At 39.7% G+C, this 18,215-nt stretch overlaps 1 protein-coding gene across 1 annotated transcript in view; it reads left to right on the top strand.

Annotated features, from left to right (window-relative positions):
• Positions 1-17,909, top strand: part of LOC140839043 (uncharacterized) — a 52,841-nt gene extending 34,932 nt beyond the window's left edge. Inside the window, 5 exon segments of the mRNA XM_073205674.1 lie at positions 1,908-2,703; positions 13,571-14,311; positions 15,850-15,911; positions 15,914-15,986; positions 16,599-17,909. Coding sequence (XP_073061775.1) covers positions 1,908-2,703; positions 13,571-14,311; positions 15,850-15,911; positions 15,914-15,986; positions 16,599-17,097 — 2,171 coding nt within the window. The 3' untranslated portion in view covers positions 17,098-17,909.
• Positions 17,910-18,215: the final 306 nt, after the last annotated feature.

Here is an 18,215-nt window from a genome sequence, read left to right on the forward strand (position 1 = left end):
GTGTGTATCGTTACTCCTACAATGACACATGTTGGGAGAATGGGCATAACTTTTTACTCAGACCTCCAAATGACATGAAACCAGTGGGAGATTCAAGCCAAGACATAGAGCTACAACTTCCTAGTTTACCATTTTTTCAGATTATGAACGGAAGATACGTTTCCGGAGCAATCTTTGACGAAGTAGTGTGCAGAAGCAGAATAGGTGGCGCCCGAGCGGTAATTTCCGGAGCAATCTTTGACGAAGTAGTGTGCAGAAGCAGAATAAGTGGCGCCCGAGCGGTAATAAATTACCGCCCGAGCGCCAATGGTTCTATTTTGGAGCAGAAAGTGCCGCGCTCGAGCGGTAATTTATGACCGCCCGAGCACCGCCCAATATATAAGAAGATAAGTTTCGACTTCCTTGACCTTATTTACCATTCCACAACTCCTTTTCCACAGCAAAACTCGAAAGACACAAATAAATCTTCCTCCAAAAGCTCATCTCTTCTTCTTCATCATCAATTTGAAGTTAGATTTTAGTTTTCCATCACAAGAACTTCATAAAGGTGTAAGTTTTCATCTCTTTTGGTTATTATAAATGTAGAGGAGCAAACTTCACCTTGTATAGAAATAGTAACTGAACTATTGGTTTATTGACAGTATAAGAGCGAAATACATCGTCTCAAACAAGTATTCGTACGATTGGACGGTAAGTTGGCATGTTCTTGAAGTAATACATGAGTAATATTATGAATTTCAAATGCATCTCATTGTCTATTGATATATGTACATTGTTAGTATGTTTATTGATGAAAACATAGCACCATATTCCATTGTTATGTATTAAATATGTAAGGAACTCATGAATATTGATGATGGGTGCTATGTCATGAACAAGAACATGAACATGAAAAGAAAAGGATTGATTTACATGATATAGAGCTTGTTGACATCATGGGTGGTTTTAAGTCCACCAAAGCTATTGGCCAATATATGTTCATGGGGCGTGGGGATGCCAAAGGTTGCTCCCTGACGTCCAACACAGTAGTAGCTATATAATAAAGCAAGCACGGTAGTACAGGTCAACTAATGAGGCTCAAGTACAAAAATGAACATTGAATATATGCTACGGTATGACATGTTTTTAAGATTCATTCTTGATCACAACTTGATATGTATGTTCCTTCTATGCATATTGATACGTACAAGTGCCAACTTATTGAGTTTATAAACTCACGTAGCTCATGTATTACAGGATCAGGTAGTGAAGATGCGTAGGATGCCGGTTCGCCAATGGATGCTAGTGACGTGCCTCGCCTCGACAAGAACCGGGCTTCTTATTGTATAGCTTCCGCATATGTATTATAATGAATTGAATGTCAGGGTTTGAAACAAGTTTTACAATGTTTATGTCTAGGGGTATGATGGTACAGAATATGTTTGTGTGTAAGAATACGATTATATATATATGGGTTGATGTTGTTGCTTGAGTTGAGTTTGTGTCTATGTATATATAAATGTTGTTGCTTGGTTTGGGCTTATACAAAATATAGGGACATCATGCCAAAATTTTTACAAACCGTCAAAGTGATGCCCCTTGTTGATTTGATTCATAATATAGTTATATCATTCAAATCCTATTTTGATTATGGTAATTATGCTAAGTATAGAGTAAGGGTGTGACAATTAATATGGTATCAATCGAACCATCAAACAAGATTCAATCTCCTACATCTGGTGGAGGTATGTACACTCTCAAAGATGAACATGATCTTCAAGCTAGATTTACCTCTTTGGCAAGAAAAGTTGAGGCACTTGAATTGAAAAAGAATGGTCAATTAAAATCTGTTCAAGAAATTACGTGTCACATCTGTGATACAAGTGATCATTTTACAAAAGATTGACCCACTTTGCCCTCTTTTAAAGAATGTCTCCATGAACAAGCCAATGTTTTGAACAATTTCAAAAGGCCAAATTTTGAACCATTTTCTCAAAATTACAATCCAGGTTGGCGAAACCATCCAAATTTTAGTTGGAGGAATGATAATGCTACACAATTTCCACAACCACATTTTCAAAATCAACAAAATTTTCAAAATTATGCACCTTATGTTCCTCCGCCGAAAAGAAATTTGGAAGATACATTGAATTCTTTCATTGCAAAGCAAGAGTCTATCAATACTCAAACTGCTCAAACCATGACAGATTTGAAAGTTACTCTTGCTAAATTTGCATCTGCACTTAATGTTCATGAAAAAGGTAAATTTCCTTCACAACCTCTGCCTAATCCCAAGGATCATCATACACAAACTGGAACTTCTGGAACTCAACCGATGGATCAGGTAAAATCTGTTATTACCCTTCGAAGTGGTAAGGTTGTGGAAAAATCCATTCTTGAACCTTGTGAAGATGATGATAAATCAACTCCAAAGGGTAAGGAAGTGGAACCCATAACTTGCGAAGAAGAGGTTCAACAGACAGTGTCACCACCATTCCCTCATGCATTAAAAAATACAAAAAAATCAAATTTGAATTCTGATATATATGATATTTTTAAACAAGTAAAAGTTAATATTCCTTTATTAGATGCAATAAAACAGGCACCATCATATGCTAAATTTTTGAAACACTTGTGCACTGTGAAAAGAAAATTGAATGTGAAAAAGAAAGCATTTTTAGCCGAACAAGTAAGTGCAATCATTCAAAATAATAATACTTTGAAATACAATGTAGAACCCGTAAAATCAGTAGACGTAAAAGCCATGCATAATTCTAGATTTTTTTAAAATTTAATTGACTTCATTGCATGATTATTTTAAATGCGTTTATTTGAAGTTAATTATTTATTTATTTTACGCAGTAGTTTAATCGTCATCGTTTCAGTATATAAGGGAGGCCGGACTGGAGATGGAGTATTGAGATAAATTAATAAAGTCATGTTTAATTATTTTATGCATTTTATGCATAATTCATGCATGATAGGATTTGCTTCACGAAATTTTAAAAGTTCGTGCATTAGAATTTTAAGTTGCATTTCACGTTCGAGCGAGGATCGGAGACCGGGGAATTTCCAGGAAAATTATTTATTACATGATTTGTTTTTTTATAAATTAAGTTAAATCATTTTTAAGCGTATTTTTCAAAAAGGTGTATTTTTGGGGTATTTTTACCCGCAGGAATTTATTTTTAACGGCACGCAAATTTTATCGAATTGGGGAACTTTTAATGGTTCGGCTAATATTTTGAAAATCTTTTCGACTCGATATATTTTTCGGGAGTGGGTTCGAGCTTAATGGGCCTACTTTTGAGTTGATAGGGCTTAATCATCTTTTTAATATTTAAATTAAACAAACTAGGCCCATTAACTTATAGTTTTCTATATAATTAGCACCTAAGTGTCATTAACCCTAAACCTAAATTTTTGCACCCACACATCAGCCGACACCCCAATCCCAGCTGCCGTCTCTCTCAAATTCAGTGCTACTCTCCTAGGAAAAACCTTCGGTGGTCGTTTGTCCTTGCTAGGGAAGCTCTCCTCTTCTCGTTTTTCTTTATCATCAACACCACAAGGCACGTTTTTACTTTTTTTTCTGCATCATTCACGTTATACTACTGATGACATGTATTTATGCATTAAAACTTTCGATCCAGCAACTATACATGAGGATGTATCGGTTATGCTTTGTTTCATGCATTTCCACAATTACTACTCAAGTTTTCTAAATTGTGGCGCAAGGGCTGCGAGTGCTGGTTGTCTAGGGGATGAGCAAGGTGATGAGATGTTGTTTTGGGGTTAGAGATTACAGCAGCTTGTGGTAGGATGCAAAACCGAGGAGTTGAGCGTGTTTAGGGGTCTTGGGAGGTTTAGCGAGAAGCTGGAATCTCCAGCTTGCAGAGGACTAGTTGCGTGGGTTCAGTGGGAACAAGGACACCCTAGGATGGTTCGAGGAGGGTCTCAGCTTAGCCGGTTAGGTGCTAGTCTTCCTGGTCGTGTGCTAGGATCGACATTTGCAAGCCAAGGGAAGAGGGTCTTCGGTTGCCATGGTGTAAGCGATGTTTCTGTGGTTAATTTGAACGGCAGCTTTATGCTTCGGTTGAGTTTTATTTAGGAGGTTCATGAAGGGCTTAATGAGTCATAAAGGCTGATATGTAGTGGTAGGAGAGTGGAGCCATGTGTTGTAAGGGGTGGAGTTAGGTAAGTGACCGAGAAATTTTTTAAGGCTGTAGGTTTGAGCCGTGTGTTATGGCGCTGATGACATGGTTTCAGAATCATTTTAGTGTTTGTTAGGAATGATAAATAATTGGGAAAATTTCGGGTGAGTTTCGAGTCGATTCGGGTTAAAACCGAGACCCGGTCTAAGTTTTTAAAACGAATAGATTAAGTTGATGTTTGGGCTCGAATTTACATCTAAGAATATTTTAAAAATGTTTTGGAATATTTTAAGGAGTTTGATAAGCTTCGGGTCAATTTTAGAGGTCTATGGTTGAAACGATAATTTTTGGGTTTCCAGGGGCAAAATGGTCATTTTGCACCTGGGTGAGATTTTTGTCCTAGCAGCGCCCTGAGCACGAATCATAATATTTTTAAATGTTCATGCATCACGTTTACGATTTTTTTTATGCAATTATAATAATTATGGTGCATGCTTAATTTAAAGGAATTAAGTGAGGAAGTGAAGAGCACTCCGTCTCCGCCGCGCCGCGTCGTTATTTTGTTTGTTTTCAGTCAAAACAAACCAATGCATGTTTATATCTTCTTTCACTCTTCAATCAAGTCATATAGGTATTTTTAAATATAGCAAGTACATGATTTTAATGCAAGAAGATCGAAATTGTTCGTATTTAATTATGCCATTTAATTATATTACGTGCATGAAAACAGAAAATGATTATTTTTGAGATTTATGCGATATGGCTTGTGGTGCATTCACTATGTGGGAGCATTATTTATACGGTCGCCAGTGACTGCTCAGTTTAGGTTGGTACCACCCGGTCGCCAGTGACCGATCAGTTCAGGATGGTACAATCGGTCTTCAGTGACCGCCAGCTCAGTTCCAGGCTCCCTGGTAGTCAGTTACCGATCAGTTCAGCTTAGTGCAGTGGCCACAGGCGTAAAACATAATCTCAACAGAAAATTTTATCAGTTATTTCAGTACAGGGCTCCAAGGAGCAAATATTTTTACTGTGATTATCAGTTCAGTTATGCACGTATTATAATTGCTCAGTACAGATTATTTTCAATATGCCTCATGACATGATATTTTACCCCATGCATATTTTTACTCAGATTTTACTTGTTACCTGCGATATATGCATGCTGAGTCTTTAGGCTCACTAGACTTGATTGTTGTAGGTACTGATGAGGTCAGGGCCGAGGGCGGGGACCAGTGAGCCAGCTTGGGTCGGCAGTAGTGGCACCCGAGGACCTCAGTGCAGCAGTGTTATTTTATTCCGCAAACATTTTATCAGTCATTGAACATTTTTTAAATTGTTATTGTTGGCAAATAATTATTTCCTTCCGCTGCTTTACTTTTAAACATCGAACTTGATTCATCAGTGATTTTATGAATGAGGCCAGTGAAGTTCTTTTAAAAAGAAAATTTTAATTTTTCGCAAATTTTCAAACAAGCAGTTTTAGGGCCTTCGCATTGGTATCAGAGCGGTGGTTCTGTATAGGGTTTCACTACTACTGACTGCGAGAACCTTACGAAGCCACGTCTTCGGTCTGTAAGTTTTACAGTTCAGCATTTTGTTCAGCATTTTATTTAAAGCATGAATTATTTTGTCAGCATGCTTCCAGATTTTCAGTATTTTAGTGTTCAGTTAAAATAAATTTTAGAATTATGCATGTTAGTTACGTACGGGTTATGTATGGAACAGTATGCCCCCTAGACGCCAAGTTGGACGCCCGAGAGGTGGTGGCGAGCATCGTCGCGAGGACAATGATGATCAGAGACAAGAGAGGCAGACACCTCCACCTCCTCCTCCTCCACCGCCCCCACCAGACATGAATGCCCAGATGCTAGCTGGGATGACACAGTTCTTCGCACAGTTTGCGGGGAACAATGCTGTGGTGACTAGGCCGACAGGGCCCGAGGCTGTTTACGAGCGATTTATGAAGATGCGTCCAAAGGAGTTTTCTGGGACTTCTGACCCCATGGTTGCCGAGGGATGGATCAAATCTCTCGAGGTCATTTTCGAGTTTATGGAGCTAGGAGACGCAGACCGAGTCCGGTGTGCCACCTATCTGTTCACTGGAGACGCCCGCTTATGGTGGGAAGGAGCTTCGGTAGCCTTGACTTTGGCTACACTTTCTTGGACCCGCTTTACGGAGGTTTTCTACTCCAAGTATTTTGCTGAGGAGGTTCGCACCAGGCTGACCACCGAGTTTATGAGTTTGAGACAAGGAGATATGACGGTTACGGAGTTCATCCGTAAGTTCGAGAGGGGCTGTCACTTTGTGCCCCTGATAGCAAATGATGCCAGAGCCAAGCTGATGCACTTCCTTGTGGGTTTACGGCCGATCATGCGCCGGGATGTTAGGGTATCTGACCCTGCCACTTATGAGATTGACGTCTCCAAGGCCCTAGCCGCAGAGCAAGATCTGCGGGATATCGAGAGGGATCGCCAGGGCAAGCGCCCAGTACAGGCACCGCACCGCCCTCCTCCTCATCAGCATCAGCAACAGAATAAGAGGCCTTTTCATGGACCGCCCAGGAACCGAGGCCAGCAGCAGCAGCAGCAGCAGCGGGGACGCCCAGCCCCGAGGACTCAGGAGCACCCATTCTGTCCGAGGTGCTCTCGTCGCCATCCTGGATCATGTATGGCTGGCTCAGGAAAGTGTTTTAAGTGTGGCAGTACAGACCACATGTTGCTGCAGTGCCCCCAGAGGAATCTGCCTACTCAGGGCAGAGTTTTTGCTCTACATGCCACGGAAACGAATCCGAAGACGATGTTGATGACAGGTACCTTTAAGCCTTAAATTATTATTCGAATTTCATTATTTTGAGAACCTGGATTAAGATTTTTGAACTTAGAACTGTTATAGGATTGCATGCTCTACTCAGAATGATTTTGGGAATCGAGATTTAGATTTGAACTTAGAATTTCAATAGGGTTGCATGCTCTACTTAGTATTATTTTCGGGACTTAGTTAGAAGAACTGTGACATTTGCATGTCTATAAGCTTAGCTCTTGTGATCGTTGGGTTCTGCTTAGTATTCCGAACTTTCAGGGAGAATTTTCATAGCCGGCAAAGCTACCAAAGCCTTGATAGATTCAGGGGCCACTCACTCGTTTATATCGGAGGTCTTTGCAAACTTTCTGAAGATCAAGACCATTGGGCTAGACATAGCCTTTTCAGTAGTGTTGCCGTCAGGCGAGGAGATGGCAGCCACCAATGTTATCCGAGATATAGATCTTGAGCTGCACGGTAAGCTTGTATATGCGGATTTGATTGTGCTACCGATGCCGGAATTTGACATCATCCTAGGGATGGACTGGCTACTGAAGAACAGAGTATTGATCGACTTCCAGCGGAGATCTGTTCTTGTCCGACCGCCTGGAATGGAGCAGTTCTTATTTGAGCCGGACAGGTACTTTCCCTTACCACGCATTATTCCTTATGTCCAGGCTAGGAAACTCATGCATAGAGGGTGTCGGGCATTTTTAGCGACTTTTATATCTGTCCCCGAGGCACCCAGTCAGTCAGCTTCAGATGTCCCAGTTGTCAGAGATTTTCTAGACGTTTTTCCGGAAGACGTCTCGGGTATGCCACCTGAGAGAGAGGTGGAGTTTTCTATTGAGCTTATGCCAGGTACGGCTCCGATCTCCAAAGCACCGTACCGACTAGCACCGCCAGAGATGGCAGAGCTTAAGAAACAGATTCAGGAACTTCTTGACAAGGAGTTCATTCGCCCTAGCTTTACACCATGGGGCGCGCCAGTCTTATTTGTGAAGAAGAAGGATGGCACGATGAGACTGTGCATTGACTACCGGGAGTTGAACAGGGTTACAGTTAAGAACAAATACCCACTTCCGAGGATTGAGGATCTGTTTGATCAGTTGCAGGGAGCTTTGATTTTCTCTAAGATAGATCTGCGTTCTGGTTATCATCAGTTGAGAGTGAGAGATGCTGATGTCTCGAAGACAGCTTTCAGGACTCGTTATGGTCACTATGAGTTCCTTGTGATGCCGTTCGGTCTGACGAATGCGCCAGCGATCTTCATGGATCTCATGAATCGCGTATTTCAGCCGTACCTCGACCAGTTTGTGATAGTTTTCATAGACGACATCCTCGTCTACTCCAAGAGTCGGGAGGAGCACAGCAGGCATCTGACCACAGTGTTGCAGACTTTGCAGAAGCATAAGTTGTTCGCGAAGTTCAGCAAGTGCGAATTCTGGTTAGAGAAGGTGGCGTTCCTAGGCCACATTGTTTCCAGTAGTGGTATTGAGGTAGACCCCGCAAAAGTTGCAGCAGTCAGAGATTGGGTTGTGCCTCAGAATGCATCCGAGATCCGCAGTTTTCTTGGGCTAGCAGGATATTACAGGAAGTTCATTCAGGGATTCTCATCCATTGCCGTTCCACTCACAGCACTGACAAAGAAGAATGTGAAATTTGTTTGGAGCGAGGAGTGTCAGAAGAGCTTCGATACTTTGAAGCAAGCTCTTATCTCAGCACCCGTTTTGGCTGTACCGTCAGGATCTGGTGAGTTTGTCCTTTATACCGATGCTTCGAAGCTTGGTTTAGGTGCAGTTCTGATGCAGCATGGGAGAGTGATAGCGCATGCTTCTCGACAGCTAAAGATCCCTGAGAAGAACTACCCTACCCATGATCTGGAGTTAGCAGCAGTAGTTTTTGCTTTGAAGATTTGGAGGCATTATCTGTATGGAGAGAAATGCCAGATCTTTACCGACCACAAGAGCCTCAAGTATTTCTTTACGCAGAAGGAGCTGAACATGCGTCAGAGGCATTGGTTGGAGCTTGTGAAAAACTACGATTGTGACATTAGCTACCACCCGGGTAAAGCTAATGTAGTTGCGGATGCTTTGAGCAGGAAAGTCGCAGTGATGGCTCATTTGACGATGCAGAAACCTCTTCAGATTGAGATGCAGAGGTTCGATCTTGAGACTTATCCTCGAGGTAGAGTTCCTCGTCTATCTGCCTTGACCATTCAGTCTTCTCTTTTGGACCGTATTCGCAGTGGTCAGGCCGCAGATGTTCAGTTGGCACAGTGGAAGAAGTGAGATGAAGCCAAGGGCAGTGTTTTGTATTCAGTCAGCGACGGTATTGTGAGATACCGAGGCAGGATATGGGTTCCTAGCAGTGATTTTATCCGATCAGACATCTTATCAGAGGCCCATACGTCCCCGTACTCCATTCACCCTGGGAGTACGAAGATGTACAAGGATTTACAGCTATTGTATTGGTGGCCTGGTATGAAGAAGGACATCAGACGATTTGTGTCCGAGTGTCTGACCTATCAGTTAGTGAAGGCCGAGCATCAGAGACCAGCAGGTTTGCTCAGGCCTCTTCCTATTCCTGAGTGGAAATGGGAGAACGTCACCATGGATTTTGTGATCGGTTTGCCAAGATCAGCCAGAGGATCGAATGCCATTTGGGTGATTGTAGATCGTCTTACCAAATCAGCGCACTTCTTACCTATTAAGACGACATTCACCATGATTCAGTATGCAGAGCTGTATATCCGAGAGATAGTCCGACTCCATGGCATTCCAGTTTCTATCGTATCCGACAGAGATCCTAGATTCACTTCCTCATTTTGGAAGAGTTTGCATTCGACTTTGGGTACGAAGTTGCTGTTTAGCACAGCCTTTCATCCGCAGACAGATGGACAGTCGGAGCGAGTTATTCAGATTTTGGAAGATCTTCTCCGCGCTTGCGTCATTGATTTCTCAGGGAGTTGGGAGTCTAACCTGCCACTGGTTGAGTTCACCTACAACAACAGCTTCCAGTCTTCTATTGGTATGGCTCCGTATGAAGCACTGTATGGCCGCAAGTGCAGATCTCCTCTTCATTGGGATGAAGTAGGAGAGAGAGCAGAGTTGGGTCCAGAGATTATTCAGCAGGCAGCAGATGTAGTAGTCAAGATCCGGGATAGGATGAAGACTGCTCAGAGCCGACAGAAGAGTTTTGCCGATCAGCGGAGGAGAGATTTAGAGTTTGTAGTGGGCGATCATGTCTTCGTGAAAGTGGCACCTATGAAGGGTGTCATGAGATTTGGGAAGAAAGGGAAGCTCAGTCCGAGATTCATTGAACCGTTTGAGATCCTTGACAGAGTAGGGACGCTAGCGTATCGTGTGGCTCTTCCGCCGAATCTGGCCGGAGTACACAATGTCTTTCACGTCTCCATGCTGAGAAAGTACATGGCGAACCCTTCGCATGTGCTGAATTTTGAGCCGTTGCAGCTTACTCCGAACTTATCTTATGAGGAGAGACCCGTGCAGATCCTAGACAGACAGGAGAAGAAGCTTCGGAACAAGCTGGTTAAGCGAGTCAAAGTCAAATGGCTCAACCATTCAGAGGAGGAAGCTACGTGGGAGTCTGAGCCGGAGATGAGAGAGCGTTAGCCCGAGTTATTCGGTGAGTTCTAATTTCGAGGACGAAATTTCTTTTAAGGGGGGAAGGATTGTAGAACCCGTAAAATCAGTAGACGTAAAAGCCATGCATAATTCTAGATTTTTTAAAATTTAATTGACTTCATTGCATGATTATTTTAAATGCGTTTATTTGAAGTTAATTATTTATTTATTTTACGCAGTAGTTTAATCGTCATCGTTTCAGTATATAAGGGAGGCCGGACTGGAGATGGAGTATTGAGATAAATTAATAAAGTCATGTTTAATTATTTTATGCATTTTATGCATAATTCATGCATGAAAGGATTTGCTTCACGAAATTTTAAAAGTTCGTGCATTAGAATTTTAAGTTGCATTTCACGTTCGAGCGAGGATCGGAGACCGGGGAATTTCCAGGAAAATTATTTATTACATGATTTGTTTTTTATAAATTAAGTTAAATCATTTTTAAGCGTATTTTTCAAAAAGGTGTATTTTTAGGGTATTTTTACCTGCAGGACTTTATTTTTAACGGTACCCAAATTTTATCGAATCGCGGAACTTTTAATGGTTCGGCTAATATTTTGAAAATCTTTTCGACTCGATATATTTTTCGGGAGTGGGTTCGAGCTTAATGGGCCTACTTTTGAGTTGATAGGGCTTAATCATCTTTTTAATATTTAAATTAAACAAACTAGGCCCATTAACTTATAGTTTTCTATATAATTAGCACCTAAGTGTCATTAACCCTAAACCTAAATTTTTACACCCACACATCAGCCGACTCCCCAATCCAAGCTGCTGTCTCTCTCAAATTCAGTGCTACTCTCCTAGGAAAAACGTTCGGTGGTCGTTTGTCCTTGCTAGGGAAGCTCTCCTCCTCTCGTTTTTCTTTATCATCAACACCACAAGGCACGTTTTTACTTTTTTTTCTGCATCATTCACGTTATACTACTGATGTACATGTATTTATGCATTAAAACTTTCGATCCAGCAACTATACATGAGGATGTATCGGTTATGCTTTGTTTCATGCATTTCCACAATTACTACTCACGTTTTCTAAATTGTGGCGCAAGGGCTGCGAGTGCTGGTTGTCTAGGGGATGAGCAAGGTGATGAGATGTTGTTTTGGGGTTAGAGATTACAGCAGCCTGTGGTAGGATGCAAAACCGAGGAGTTGAGCGTGTTTAGGGGTCTTGGGAGGTTTAGCGAGAAGCTGGAATCTCCAGCTTGCAGAGGACTAGTTGCGTGGGTTCAGTGGGAACAAGGACACCCTAGGATGGTTTGAGGAGGGTCTCAGCTTAGCCGGTTAGGTGCTAGTCTTCCTGGTCGTGTGCTAGGATCGACATTTGCAAGCCAAGGGAAGAGAGTCTTCGGTTGCCATGGTGTAAGCGATGTTTCTGTGGTTAATTTGAACGGCAGCTTTATGCTTCGGTTGAGTTTTATTTAGGAGGTTCATGAAGGGCTTAATGAGTCATAAAGGCTGATATGTGGTGGTAGGAGAGTGGAGCCATGTGTTGTAAGGGGTGGAGCCATGTGTTGTAAGGTGAGTTAGGTAAGTGACCGAGAAATTTTTTAAGGCTGTAGGTTTGAGCCGTGTGTTATGGCGCTGATGACATGGTTTCAGAATCATTTTAGTGTTTGTTAGGAATGATAAATAATTGGGAAAATTTCGGGTGAGTTTCGAGTCGATTCGGGTTAAAACCGAGACCCGGTCTAAGTTTTTAAAACGAATAGATTAAGTTGATGTTTGGGCTCGAATTTACGTCTAAGAATATTTTAAAAATGTTTTGGAATATTTTAAGGAGTTTGATAAGCTTCGGGTCAATTTTAGAGGTCTATGGTTGAAACGATAATTTTTGGGTTTCCAGGGGCAAAATGGTCATTTTGCACCTGGGGTGAGATTTTTGTCCTAGCAGCTCCCTGAGCACGAATCATAATATTTTTAAATGTTCATGCATCACGTTTACGATTTTTTTTATGCAATTATAATAATTATGGTGCATGCTTAATTTAAAGGAATTAAGTGAGGAAGTGAAGAGCACTCCGTCTCCGCCGCGCCGCGTCGTTATTTTGTTTGTTTTCAGTCAAAACAAACCAAGGCATGTTTATATCTTCTTTCACTCTTCAATCAAGTCATATAGGTATTTTTAAATATAGCAAGTACATGATTTTAATGCAAGAAGATCGAAATTGTTCGTATTTAATTATGCCATTTAATTATATTACGTGCATAAAAACAGAAAATGATTATTTTTGAGATTTATGCGATATGGCTTGTGGTGCATTCACTATGTGGGAGCATTATTTATACGGTCGCCAGTGACCGCTCAGTTCAGGTTGGTACCACCCGGTCGCCAGTGACCGATCAGTTCAGGATGGTACCATCGGGTCTTCAGTGACCGCCAGCTCAGTTCCAGGCTCCCCGGTAGTCAGTTACCGATCAGTTCAGCTTAGTGCAGTGGCCACAGGCGTAAAACATAATCTCAACAGAAAATTTTATCAGTTATTTCAGTACAGGGCTCCAAGGAGAAAATATTTTTACTGTGATTATCAGTTCAGTTATGCACGTATTATAATTGCTCAGTACAGATTATTTTCAGTATGCCTCATGACATGATATTTTACCCCATGCATATTTTAACTCAGATTTTACTCGTTACCTGCGATATATGCATGCTGAGTCTTTAGGCTCACTAGACTTGATTGTTTTAGGTACTGATGAGGTCAGGGCCGAGGGCGGGGACCAGTGAGCCAGCTTGGGTCGGCAGTAGTGGCACCCGAGGACCTCAGTGCAGCAGTGTTATTTTATTCCGCAAACATTTTATCAGTCATTGAACATTTTTAAATTGTTATTGTTGGCAAATAATTATTTCCTTCCGCTGCTTTACTTTTAAACATCGAACTTGATTCATCAGTGATTTTATGAATGAGGCCAGTGAAGTTCTTTTAAAAAGAAAATTTTTAATTTTTCGCAAATTTTCAAACAAGCATTTTTAGGGCCTTCACATACAAAGACCCTGGTTGTCCGACTATTTCATGTATTATTGGAGAACGAAAGATTAAAAAAGCCTTGATTGATCTTGGAGCTAGTGTTAATTTACTTCCATATTCAGTTTATCAAGAACTCAATCTAGGCGAGTTAAAACCTACTTCGGTAACACTTTTACTTGCCGATAGATCTGTTAAAGTGCCAAGAGGTAAGGTAGAAGACGTGTTGGTCCAAGTTGATAACTTTGTGTATCCTGTCGATTTCATAGTTTTAGATACAAAACCTATCGAAGCTTGTAATGAAATTCCTGTAATTTTGGGTCGTCCATTTTTAACAACTTCTAATGCTCTTATAAATTGCAGGAATGGAATAATGAAGTTGTCATTTGGTAACATGACCTTGGAGCTCAATGTTTTTAATCTTTGTAAGCAACCAAATGACAAAGGAGATGAAAGTGAAGATGAAAATCTTATTAAAACTCTTGTGGAAGAAAACATTCAAGAAGGGAGTACACGTGATCAATTAGATATTTGTTCAATTGAAACTGTTAAAGAAAATATTGAAATTGATCTTAATGATTTTATCAGGTATCACTCGTTACCAGGATCAGAGAAAGAATTTGAGGCGAAATATGAGAACAAAGAAGAACCACCCATATTGGAGTTAAAACCCTTGCCAGAAGAATTGAAGTGTGCATTTCTTGGAGAAGATGAAACATATCCGGTTGTAATTTCTTCCAAACTAGAAAGTGATCAAGAAGTTAAATTAGTTGAAATGCTTAAAAGACATAAAAATGCAATTGGTTGGACACTAAAAGATCTGAAGGGCATTAATCCACTAATTTGCACACACAAAATTCATTTAGAAGAAAATGCTAAAACATCTCAACAACCACAAAGGAGATTAAATCCACACATGAAAGATGTTGTGAAAACTGAAGTTCTCAAATTACTTGATGTTGGGATTATCTACCCTATTTCTGATAGTAAGTGGGTAAGCCCAACACAAGTAGTTCCAAAAAAATCTGGCATCACAGTGATAAAAAATGAAAAAGGTGAATTGTTAACAAGTCGAGTCCCATCTAGTTGGCGGATGTGTATTGACTATAGAAAATTAAATGATGCCACTAGAAAAGATCATTTTCCATTACCATTTTTGGATCAAATTTTAGAAAGAGTAGCTGGTCATCCCTACTACTGTTTTCTTGACGGATATTCAGGCTATTATCAAATTCCCATTGCACTCGAAGATCAAGATAAAACTACATTCACATGTCCTTTTGGAACATTTGCATTTAGAAGGATGCCATTTGGATTATGCAATGCCCCAGCAACATTTCAAAGATGTATGCTAAGCATTTTTTGCGACATGGTTGAAAATTGTTTGGAAATTTTCATGGATGATTTAACTGTCTTTGGGAATACATTTGATAATTGTCTTGAAAATTTGGAAAAAGTTTTAAAAAGATGCGAGGAAAAAGGTCTTATTTTAAATTGGGAAAAATGTCATTACATGATTACTTCTGGAATTGTTTTGGGACATGTCGTGTCATCTCATGGAATTGAAGTTGATAAAGCAAAAGTTGATGTCATTGCCAATTTACCCCCTCCAAAAACCATTAAAGAAATTCGCTCATTTTTGGGACATGCTGGATTTTATAGGAGGTTTATAAAGGACTTTAGTTTAATCTCTAAACTCATTTGTAACCTCTTAACAAAAGACACTGCATTTGAGTGGACTCAAGAATGTCAAAATGCTTTTGATAAAATCATTCGACATTTAACATCAGCTCCTATCATGCAACCTCCTGATTGGTCTTTACCATTTGAAATCATGTGCGACGCGAGTGATTATGCAGTCGGTGCAGTACTGGGTCAAAGAAGAAACGGTAAGCCTTATGTGATATATTATGCAAGTAGAACTTTAAACAATGCTCAAATGAATTACTCCACAACTGAAAAAGAACTACTTGCTGTAATATTTGCATTAGATAAATTTCGTTCTTATTTGATTGGATCAACGACTATTGTGTTTACTGATCATTCTGCTATTAGATATTGTTGACGAAACAGGATGCAAAGCCACGACTGATACGATGGATTTTGTTGCTCCAAGAATTTGACATTGTGATCAAAGATAAAAAAGGAACCGAGAATGTCGTAGCCGATCATTTATCGAGACTAGTAACAGGATCATCTTTTGAAATGACACCAATTAACGATAATTTTCCTGATGAACATCTATTTTCAGTTACTACTACACCTTGGTTTGCTAACATAGTAAATTTTCTTGTGACAGGAAAAATGCCACCGCAATGGAGTTCCCAAGATAAGAGAAAATTTTTGAATGAGGTAAAAAACTTTATTGGGATGATCCGTATCTGTTCAAGTACTGTCCAGATCAAATTTTTCGACGTTGCATACCCGACAATGAGGTAAGTAGTGTCATTAAATTTTGTCATTCAGAAGCATGCGGAGGACATTTTTCTTCAAAGAAAACGGCTGCAAAAATTTTGCAGTGTGGATTTTATTGGCCCACTTTGTTTAAAGACACCCACGAAATCTGCAAGATCTGTGAAAATTGTCAAAAATTGGGTGCAATTTCAAAAAGAAACATGATGCCTTTGAATCCTATCATTGAAATTGAAATCTTTGACTGTTGGGGAATTGATTTTATGGGACCTTTTCCACCGTCGTTTGGATACTTGTATATTTTAGTTGCAGTTGATTATGTTTCCAAATGGATAGAGGCAATTCCATGTCGAACAAATGATCATAAAATCGTCATCAAATTTTTGAAAGAAAATATTTTTAGTAGATTCGGAATTCCTCGAGCTATGATAAGTGATGGGGGAACTCACTTTGTTAATAAACCATTTGCTTCATTAATGAAAAAATATGGTATTACTCACAAAGTAACAACTCCTTATCATCCTCAAACAAATGGACAAGTTGAATTAGCTAATAGGGAGATAAAGCAAATTTTGGAAAAAACTGTTAACTCAAATAGAAAAGATTGGTCTCTGCGACTTAATGATGCACTTTGGGCATATCGAACAGCTTTTAAAACATCATTGAATATGTCTCCCTATAGGTTGGTTTATGGAAAACATTGTCATTTGCCTGTGGAATTGGAACATAAAGCTTATTGGGCGATCAAAACTTTAAATTCAAGCATGGATGATGCCAACAAATTGCGTAAATTGCAACTTAATGAACTTGATGAACTCAGAAATGATGCGTATGAGAATTCAAGGATTTATAAAGCAAAAATCAAATCATTTCATGATAAAACAATTCTTAGAAAATCTTTTGAGATTGGTAAAAAAGTTTTGCTTTATAATTCTCGACTTCACATATTCCCAGGAAAATTACGATCAAGATGGACAGGCCCATATGTTGTAAAGCATGTGTATCCTTATGGAGCTGTGGATATTGAAAATCCTAAAAATGGTGATGTTTTTAAAGTGAATGGACAAAGGCTTAAACCATTTTTGGAAAATGAAATCTTTCAAGAAGAGTTTATTTCCCTTTCTGATCCTTAAATTTTTATGTTGCATTTAATTTTGTTTGTTTTTATTTCAGGTTTCCTTAATCTTTTTATTTTCCCGGTTAAATGGCGGATAACGGTACTCCGTGACTCTCATAGTCGGTTAAATCAGTTTCCCACAATTGCTGATACAAAAATAAAAAAAAAATCATTTCTTTTCTTTTCAAAATGGATGAAATTCTCTCAAAAATTTGTAAATATTTTCCCTCTGTTTCTGAAAATGTTCTAAGAAAAATTTATGCAGGAAGGTGTGAAAGATTGAGATTGCTAATGCAAAAAGGAATTCCAGAAGATATTCGTCTTGTAATTGAAGCTAAGGTCCGATTAGGAGGAGAAGTTCCACAATCATTGCTCATTCGGTATTTGCCTGGATTAGGAAAAAGCACTTATGCGAAAAAACGAAGGGCCAAAAGTTTAGGGGTTTGTCATAAGTGTGCAAGATGGACTTGTGACAAACGATGCAGATCTTTGGGATGTGTTTCCAATAACAGAGAAGATAAAATTGATTTCATTAAGAATGGGCTGAGTAAGGAGTCTTTAGATAACATCTTATTGACTCTTGAGACGCATTCTAGTGGACATGTGCATATTGAACTTCTCCGTTTATGGAAACAATTTCAAGATGAGCGTCATAGTCTTGGGAATCCGACTAAAAAAGACCCTGTTTGCCAATTTATAAGAAAATTGGATGGGAAGCATATCCTCGACTCATAGAAGGCGTTGAAGCCGTTTCTGGACGTAAAACCAGAGGAAAATTGTGAGCCACAATCACACTACTGTTTATATGCATGTGTGTCATTATTGTTTTTACTATTTATTCTGTTTACAGCTGTGACCCATAGTTTTGTCATGATAACATATTACCCCTATAAAATCTCTCATCTTTCTCTCTATTTTCGCAGAAAAAAAAAAGAAAGTAAAAACATGGCTGGATCCTCTGCACAAACATTGAAAAATATTTGTGTATTTTGTGGGTCGAGTCCTGGAAAAAATGAAGTGTTTGTAGAAGCAGCGAATAATCTTGGAAAGATATTGGCTGAGAGAAAAATTCACTTGGTATATGGGGGAGGTAATATTGGGTTAATGGGATCTGTTTCAACATCTGCTCATCTT

The sequence above is a fragment of the Primulina eburnea genome, chromosome 8 (genome assembly GCF_022965805.1).
Source record: "Primulina eburnea isolate SZY01 chromosome 8, ASM2296580v1, whole genome shotgun sequence".
Classification (NCBI taxonomy): Eukaryota; Viridiplantae; Streptophyta; class Magnoliopsida; order Lamiales; family Gesneriaceae; genus Primulina; species Primulina eburnea.